Below are 9,734 nucleotides of genomic sequence, written 5' to 3' on the forward strand. Positions count from 1 at the left end.
TGCCTGGAGGTGACACCCGTAAGCTCAAGGTAAGACCCTGAGTCATGACAGATACTCTATTTTAAGGGAATACAGTATATAAAGAGGAAAGCAAAGAAAAAAAACACTAATAAAGAAGAAAATGGATTGAAGGAGTAGAACACGGGATTCGTGCAGAGACGTATTGACGGTTTTAGGAGCACGAGAGTCAGTTTTGAAATCTAATGGATTTTGTCCATCCAGACACTGGCCGTGTGTCCACCGTGGCTGCGACATGATCCAGGTACATTGATCAGGGATTCAGCAGGGTCTGAGATTGCTAATTTTTCAGGCAAGTATTTTAAGCTTTCTTAGGATTCTGTTCCTGGTGACAATGGGTAGAGTCATTTCTGCCTCTGTAAGTGAAACCCTATGGTTTGTGCAAGTGAGAAATGTGTCCTTCCTTACCAATAAAAAACTCAAAAGAACGTGAACATTTTATATACAGAAATGTTGGAGGTGAGCAGAGAATAGTAAGTGTACACAGGTTCCTCTGACACTGCTACAAGGACAGGAAGCTGCAGATAACATAGGAAACCAGCCCCGAGTCTCCATCTGCACGAGGTGCTGGGGCTGAGACACAAGTCCTTGGGGTGTGTATGCCCCCTGCAGGCCCTGATCTCCCTGGAGGCCCTGACCCCCTGATGTCCTCAGCACACATTTTCTTCAATGTCCAACAGAGGAACAGAGACGCGCCTGGCCCTTCCCCTTACTCAGCATTCAGTGGTGCGTCCCTCCTGGTACAGGCATATGGACCCTCCTGTGTAAAACATGTCCCCTCTTAGTTACTTCTGTCAACTGACCCCACCATCTACCCCTAGGCCACAAGTCCCCAACTGCCTCTGCTGCTCCCAGTGGTGCCCCTGCCTCTCTCCTGTGGCGATACTGCAGTTGCAACTGTCTTCAGTAAAACCTTCCTTCCAATTTGATCATTGTGGGAAGACATTTATCAACTCATAGAGAGAGAAAAAAGTGAAAGGAGGTGTCAAGTCTCAATCGTCTCCTGGCAGGACACAGGTGATGAGCTGGCTCCTCTTCCATCAGGTGGCTCCTCGGGACCCAGGAAGGTGGATCCGAGGGCACAGCGACAGGCCAGAGGTTGGGTCTGAGCCACAGCAGCTCATCCCCAGGTCCTAAGACCCAATGTGGTTCTCTCAGATGTGCGTAAAATCATCTTCAGCTGGTGATTTCTCTCTAACTTCCATTTCCTCTCTTAGGAAGGGAGATGTGTGGACTGTGACCATGTGCCTGCCCTGCAGTGCAGAATGAGGTAACTGGTCTTCTAGGATCACAGGTCTACAGGTGGAGAGGGTTATGCCCCAGGATGCATGCACCCGAATTTTCACTGACAGCTGACTTAGAGATTACACTCGGGACACTGGACATGATGCTCTTTGGTACTTTGGGCTTCAGGTCATGTTTTAGTGAGTCAGCTTTGGGGGATTTTGGGATGTGCTTAGTGGAACTGGCCTGTGGGATGGATGTGAGTATTCGGAGGGCTGTTTCACTCACTCTGTGCTCAGAAGCTGTGACTGTTCCAGGGAAAATGCACGTTGTCATTCCAGGACCATTAGACATCTTGAGGTAAATGGCTTCCTGTTTTAGCTTCCTGATTTAGAGAATCCTAATACAGCCACAAGTGTTCACGCCAGAGCGAGGCAGAGGAGATTAGACTCTAGAGGAGAAACAATGTGACCGGTGATGTGAGGTGACTTCCTCCAGGCTGTGGGGCTGGAGAATAGGGCATGAGTCAGGATATAAGGAAAGCGGCTCTTGAACCAGAAGCAGAACACGGTCTGAGTTTGCTCAGTCTGCAGTAGGAGAACAAAACCTTCTCAGTAATTTAATATTAACAACCATTCACTTCCCAAGGTTCAGGAGGTGGGAATCCAGGATCGAGGTGCCAGCATGGTCACTATTGGGGAGGATCCTCTTCCTGGGTCATATCTGGTTTGCTCTTGCTGTGTCCTCAGGTGGAGGAAGTGACACGCATGGTCTCTGCGGCCTGATTTAGTGCTGTGCTAATCCACTTCATGAGGACCCTGGCCTTGTCATCCAGCGCCTTCCAAACACCCCACCCCCTAACACGGTCTTTTGTGAGGATAAAATTTCAATATGTAATGTTGAGGAGCACACATGTTCAAATCCAGCCCCCCTAAACCTCTGAGCATCTGTGGTCCTGCCAGCACCTTGAAGTCTGTCCAGGGAGACTGACATTTTGCTCTGACCGCCAGACTGTGAAAGTCAATGTGTGTAGACTGTACCCTGAGTGTGTGATAATGTGATTCAGCAGGGACAGGGAAGTCACAAGGCTGGACGTGGGTCCCACATCATCAAAGTCTCCCCACGGTGCTCCCCGTGTGTGAGGACAGCAGTCCTGCCTCAGGGACAGGGACACTGGGGGCTGTGGTCGGAGGGGAGGAGCCTCTTCAGGAGCTCAGCCCTGCAGGAGAGAACTGAGGGGGACTGTGCTAGAACCTGGCTCACCCGTCACCATGACGTCGCTACCAGGAGTCAGGATCGTCCTCCCAGAAGGTCATGTGCCTGGTGCTGGATGTCAGACTGGGCAATAGGAGTTCACCCTTCAGTCTTTATACTTACCTATATTGAAGCATCATTCCCTATTCAGAAACAGGGGAACGTGGGAGGAATGGCCGGGGGCTCTGCACTCCAAACCCTGAATCTGTCACCAACACGTAATCCCCGATGATGCCTGAACTAACTCCCTCATCCAGAGACCAGGGAGGTGCAACTGTGCCCTCTGCAGAAGCAATGACAAATGATAAGGACCTGTCAGGAAATGGTGACCCTGCATCTTCCTGCAGGACACCTGGACTCGTGACACCTTTCCCTGAATGACAGATGAGCATTTGAGATCTTATTCTCCATCTCTGGTACCTGACTCTGTGTGAGAACTTCAGGGGAATAGTTGTTCCCTTCCTTCCTCAGCCCCACACAGCTGCCCTCTCCCTCATGGTTTCTGTCACTCTCAGGATGTGGGTCGTCACACTGTGTGTCTCGCACAGTAATATGTGGCCGTGTCCTCAGGCCTCAGACTGCTCAGCTCCATGTAGGCTGTGCTGCTGGACTTGTCTGCAGTGATGGTGACTCGGCCCTTGAACTTCTGTGCGTAGCTGGTGCTACCACTGTTAGGGTAAACCCGTCCCATCCACTCAAGCCCTTGTCCTGGTGCCTGTTGCACCCAGTGCATATAGTAGTCGGTGAAGGTGTATCCGGAAGCCTTGCAGGAGACCTTCACGGAGGCCCCAGGCTTCCTCACCTCGGCCCCAGACTGCACCAGCTGGACCTGGGCGTGGACACCTGTGGAGAGGAGACAGCAGTGGGTGCAGAGCTCTGACTGGCCCTGGTGCCCTCGTCAGCCCAGGGCTGGGGATCCCCTTACCTGTGGCCACTGCCACCAGGAGGAGGACGCTCCAGCTCCAGTCCATGCTGAGGGTGGTGCTGTCAGGGCCTCTGTGGCGGAAGGTGTGATGGTGGGTGTTGTGAGGACACAGACATGTCCCTACTTAACCTAGTGTTCTTCGGCTCATTTGCATATTCATGAGATAGAGTATTCATAGCTGAATTCTTGGCCCCACTTGAGAGAGAGTCAATGATACAAGGACCATGCACAATGGGCATTTGTGGGTCCAGTCCCACTTCTTGTTGGAGACATTTGTTATCTGCCAGGGCCCTGATCTCTGTACACAGTTCTGGCCACTGAGGAGCACGTCTCACAAGACTTCTCCTACTGTCCACCTCCTTTGTGTGACACGGAGACACCGGAACTGGTTCTAGGCTCTTAGTGAGAATGTCTCATTCCAGGGTCAGGGTGTCTCCTAAATGCCACACCTAGTGATTTAGTCAACCATCCTTGCCACCAGCTCCTCACTACTCAGAGGACTAGGTGGCCTAGATCTGCTCCTCGTGTGTGGTTCCTATTGCTTTCAAGAGTTTGGCAAAGGGTCCTGACAGAGTAGGACATTGTTGTTTCTTCAGCATCACTATCTGACTGTTAATTAAATGTTATGAAAGGGGGAAGCCCCAGACCCACCGAGTAAGGCCCTACCCACTCACCTGCATCTGCTACTGGAGCTGAAGTTCTTGTTTAGTGGGTCCTGAGCGCCCCCTGCAGCCGAGTCATCACCCTGCAGAAGAGGGCCCCATGTGGGCTCTGGGGTATTGACCTTGCAGTGCCTGCAGTCCAGGATTCAATGTCTGTGCCCTGACTTCGGTATGTTCCCTCAGCGACACCATATGTATCACCTCCGGAAAGAGTGAATACGCCTCAGTCACCCCCCCACTACGCTGCTGGAGTCCCCATGCAAGAGCTTTGTGAATCCACCAGTAGCCCCTTCCCTGGGGCAGACGGACGCACTGACGCAGTCAGCACTCCCCTGAGTTTGGAAGCTCTCGATGGTTTGGGGACTCCTTTGTCCTTTAGTTCCTTCTGGTTCAAGGTGACATCAGAAAATCCCTGCAGATACAGACCATGTTGTTCCATGGACAATCTACTTCTACTATTCCATGAATTAGACACACACAGCAGATGTTCCCACAGGTGTCACCTTTGACCTGTTACTAGATGTAGGGATCTAATCTCACTACATGCAAGAAACTCCTGGACAAACATAACTGATATGAAATCGCTGAATGTTGTAATATATTCGAGTGTCACTCAGGAAGCTGGAATCTGGAGAGTACAACAGACAACGATGTGTTAGACCTCAGGTGAGGTCACATTTTGAAAGGGCATGAGTCCCGCTGGTTGGACTCAAATGGTGGATGTCACCTCACTCCAGGACCAAGAACTGTCACTCCTGAAACACAAGCCAACCCATGAGTGCTCTGTCCCAGGTGGAGCCGAGAGCAGGCAGGAGGAGACGCAGGAGTCCTGGCTTCCAGGATGCGCTGAGGCAGGAGGTCCACGATCACGTCTGAGAGGCACTGGTCTCTGCGTGAGGATGTCTTGTATGCACTGCTGTCAGGAACCTGTGCCTGTGCCGACATAACCAAGAAGGTGATGAACATCCTTCTGGTCAGTGAACCTGCTCACAGGTAGTTGTATCTGGGAGCTTGCTATGTGTGAAATCTATGTCTCACCATTCATTTCTTGAAGCCCTAACACACAATGTACTGTATGGGCGAAGAATTCTTAGGAAGTTTTAGAGTCAAATGAGGTTAAGTTTAAATGTTTGTCTGTATAAGAAAATGAATGGAAAGAGCGATATTGCTCTTTTTCTCCAGCCCATGAGATTCCAGTGAGAAGTCAGCTGTCTCCCCGCAGAAATGCTTTCTCTCCAGGAATCGATGTCTCTGCACAGTGACCTCGACTTCCTGTCTACACAATGCGAGACAATAAGTTTCTGTCATTTAAGCTGCCCAGTCGTTGGTCGTTGTGATGGCACCTTGAGCACATGAGATGGGTTGTGTTTCTGAGATGTGGGTGCTGCTGGAACGAGAACCCAAGAAGGTGTAAGTGGATGTGGAAGCAAGTGATGGGTAGGAGGTGGGAGACTTTTAAGTGTCTGGCAGAAAATTCCAAGCTTGCTGAGAGGGATGTTAAAGGTGATTGTGTGGCGAGCTCAGAGACAGGACGGGAGAGCCGTGGAGGAAGCTCCCACACTCTAGGAGAAGGCGCACACAGTCACGAGGACAGCGGTGGTTGGAGTGTGGACATTGGGAGCCGTTCTGACAAGGTGTCCATGGAAATGAGAACAGGTCACAGGTTCTGGAGGACATGTGACCTTGTCACAAAGTGTCAAAGCGAGTGGGTGGCCATGTTTTGGGGTAAAGCTGAAGGTAGAGCTGTGAGCAATGAAAGTGCATATTTTAGCTGCAGACATTACTAAGCTAAGGGCAGGAGTGGTTGGTTCTTCCTGCTGCTTCTAGTAAAATATGCTAGGATGGTGATGGATCAAATACAGCTGTATGAATCAAGTGCACATCAGAATTTTGTATTGTGAAATAGGCCAGTCCATCCATAAGTCAATATTGTGGATTATAATCTGGAGAGGGCAGAAAAGGTGATGCTAAAAATGATTTTATTAAAAAAACCAATGGTATCACTTATATGAGGGATATAAGCCTAAAAGCAACAAATGAAGAGGACAAACAAACAGAGACAGACTCATGGACGTGGACAATGGACTAGTGGTTACCAGAGGGGAGGGGCAGAGGGAAATAAAAAATAAATGTAAAAAATAATTTAAAAAAATAATATCAATCAATCGATCAATCTGGGACCTGACCAGCGGGTCTCATCTGCCATCTCAGCGTCATCCAGGAAGGGAGGTGCGATGAGTCCGGCAGAAGCGATGCCTCTTTGAAATGAAGGGGAGAAGAAGGTGAAATGAAGGGAGATGTCAGAATTCACGGATTTCACAAAACAGGATCATAACCCACACTGGTGGTGAAGATGCAGTATTTTTAAGAAAGGGGACAAATGGCCTTGGAGGAGACTCAGAGAGGATCAGGGATGACTCTTTGATTTCCAGACCTGGGCCATCACCTCTGTGTAACAGGTGACACGGCCTCCAATCAAAGCCTTTGGATCGTCCACCACCTGGCAGTGACAGGGGTGTGACTGCCCCCCAGCAGAGTCACAGAGAGCCCAGATGGTGAGACAGCACCTCGGTGTGTCCAGGAGGTGTGACCCGCAACCACCGGGTACAGTGTCCAGGCATCCAGCCAAAGAGGATGGTCTCCAACCTAACATCCCATGGGACTTGCCTCTCCAGCGTTTGGGCCAGCTTGGCGCCCTTCCCTCCTTCCCTCTCTCCTCTTTAATCATCGTAGACTGGGGGTTTCCACCCTATGACAGCCCCTCCATCATATTTTGGAAGCACATAAGTCATCAGGTTTTATAGGTTTACAGTTGGAGAGGACTTAATCTCTTTTGAATCATATTTCAAGTTCCACCAATAACTAATGAGATGATACTTAGATGAGACTTTGGACCTAAGATTTAGAGTTGGTGCTGTAACTAGTACTATATTTGGGAAAGTTGGGTTAGAGTTAATGTATTTTTCATGAGAGAAAGACATGATTTTGGGGTCCACTGGTGGAATATTATGAACTGAATTCGGTTATTCAAAATTCATGCCTTGGAGTCTGAATTCTCAGTGATGGTGTTTAAATAGGGCATTGAGGAGGCTTGAAAACTAAGTGAGGTCACAGTGTGGTGGTCCCACCCCACTAGGACTGGAGTTGTAAAAATAAGATTGTGTGAGAAGTGACCAGCATATCCATGGTGTTCCCTGACCCCTGGCTCACCATGGCCACAATGAGTTGTTTAGCTTGATGCTCAGTATACGTTGGTCCATCAAGATATTTTCTTTCAACAGGTTTCTGAGTTCTTAGTGGTACCCATGGGTCAGCAGGCAGCTGTGCCCCGACCTAACACAGACCTGTCCTTCAAAAATGTCTGTGTGACATGGAATCATAAGAGTGCTTGACATGTAGGGTAAGAATGTTATTTTAGACCCCCTGATATAACGTGTCTGGGTGTCCATAAATGGAAAGACGTGTTAGAGGGACCATCGGAGATGACGTGGGGACAGGTGAATGCCACGTATGTACATAATCCCTTGTCTGTGACTGGCTGGGCAGAGGCAGGCAGATTGAGCTCGGCTCTAGCCCCATGGAGCAACCCGATTGAGTGAAGAACTGGAGGGTCATGTGTTGTAGGCAGGACAGAAACGGCATTAGGTAGAGTCCTGGGGGCTGATCCTACTCCTGTGGCCATGTGTCCTGTCTGAAGGGAGGGCTCATGTGGGGACAGTGTGTGCCTGTGGGGGCAGAGAGCCTGAGCTCAGCACACAGGAGTGTGCACCGTGCCAGGTCTCTCTTTGTGCAGGTATTTTCCGGACATAGGGAAGAAGATAGCCCTCAGGATGGTCCCTCTGCTGAGACATGAAAACAGACACATAGAAAACTGGTGAAGGAAGGTCCCCAGCCAGTTATATGTCGTCTACAGACAGACAAAGTGAGTTTTCATTTTAGTCTGCAGTGAGAATAGGAGAAGTTAGAGCCACGTCGAAAAAGTCAGGGTTGTCCTCGTGGGCAGCTGAGAACTTTGAGAGGAAATCCCTGCTCCCAACAGGACGCCCCTTCCCACCTCCCTGTGCACCTGCTCTTGCTGGGCTGCTCTGTGGGTTCTGTGCTTTGTGTGACTTGAGCGCCCCCTGGAGACCTGATCCGCCCCTGCAGCTCCCTCTCCTGTCTCTCTTGGGGAGGTTTGTGTCTGGGCTCACACTGAGGTCTCCTCACTGTGCTCTCGCACAGTAATACACGGCCGTGTCCTCGCTGGTCACAGAGTTCAGTTTCAAGAAAACCTGGCTCTTGGAGGTGTCCCTGGTGATGCTGACTCGGGACTTAAGTGAAGGGTTGTAGTTTGTGCTTCCACCACTCCCTATATAACCGACCCACTCCAGCCCCTTTCCTGGAGCCTGGCGGGTCCATTGTACACCATAGTTGGTTAAAGAGAACCCAGAGACGGTGCAGGTGAGCGAGAGGGTCTGCGAGGGCTTCACCAGTCCTGGGCCCGTCTCCTGCAGCTGCACCTGGGACAGGACACCTGGGGACAAGGAGCATCAGTCCTGTCAATCACATGCTGTCACAACCATCCCACAGACCCCTGTCTGACATCTGAGACACTCACCTTGGGGGGCTGTCACCAGGCACAGGAGAAGACCCCACAGTCTCATCTTCACCTCGATCACAGAGCTGCTTCCCCAGAGACCTGAGCCCTGTGTGAGGAGAGAGCTGTGAGCGTCCACAGCCCAGACAGGTTTTACCCTGGGGCTGGAGGAGGAATTTGCATGTGGGCAGCCTGCTCCTCATAAGTGGGGAGGGACCGGGTCAGGCTCCCTGGCGTCTCTGGGTTCCAGCTGGTTTTCTTCCCTTTAATACATACAGTGTCTGCGTGTGGGATGGCAGAGCAACCGATCTCTAAGGTACATTGAAACAAGTCTAAGGAAACCCTGCTTTTCATAGTATACGAATAAACACTGGACTTGAGTAAGTCACCATTTTTAAATTATAAGTGTTTCTCATAATTATGAAAGTGATTAGCATGATGGTCAGACACATTTGTACTTCAAACACATTGAACATATTCACAGTTCCCAACTATTTATAAACATAATTCAAGTAAATCATACTTTTTCACCTTTGTTATAAATTACATCCAAAATAATAGACAGTCTTCTCCAATTCCCTCCTTCACTGAAGCACATGTGAGTTGTCTTTGTCTAAGTAGCTGCCTCTCTCCATAATCAGGCTGGAAGACCCCTGATGCTGGACCCTTCATATTGTGCTTTTTCTTATGTTTTTTAAATAATAACGTCTTTCCATATTCTATATAATCTTTTTATGATATATATTTCAATTTACTAGTTTATGTGGAGATTTAACTAATTTTTGAAATAATATTTCAAATATCACGTATTTATATTCATCTACATTTTCCTTAAGGTCCAACCTGTGTGTGTCACATCTAAGAAACCCTTGGCTGATCCAAGGTCACACACATTCTGGTCTATCGATCTGTGTCATTCCCTCAACCAGTGCCATGCAACCTTCATTTTTGCAGGAGGGAATCAGGGCAAAACTGAGTTTATCACACTCAGAATCCTGGAGACTGGAGACCTGGATGCCACCAGGGGCCACATGGAAGACACCAGGGTGTCAGGAGCCGTGTACGGGAGAGAGAA

The 9,734-nt window shown here is 49.5% G+C and overlaps 2 gene segments (V, D, J or C); both read right to left on the reverse strand.

The window, feature by feature from the left end:
- Positions 1-3,022: 3,022 nt before the first annotated feature.
- On the reverse strand, positions 3,023-3,505 carry LOC105308962. The segment is given in 2 exon segments: positions 3,023-3,339; positions 3,422-3,505. Coding segments are annotated over 2 exon segments (363 nt in total).
- Positions 3,506-8,285: 4,780 nt separating this feature from the next.
- Positions 8,286-8,898, reverse strand: LOC105308963. The segment is given in 2 exon segments: positions 8,286-8,596; positions 8,681-8,898. Coding segments are annotated over 2 exon segments (357 nt in total).
- Positions 8,899-9,734: the final 836 nt, after the last annotated feature.

The sequence above is a fragment of the Pteropus vampyrus genome, unplaced genomic scaffold (assembly GCF_000151845.1).
Source record: "Pteropus vampyrus isolate Shadow unplaced genomic scaffold, Pvam_2.0 Scaffold646, whole genome shotgun sequence".
Classification (NCBI taxonomy): Eukaryota; Metazoa; Chordata; class Mammalia; order Chiroptera; family Pteropodidae; genus Pteropus; species Pteropus vampyrus.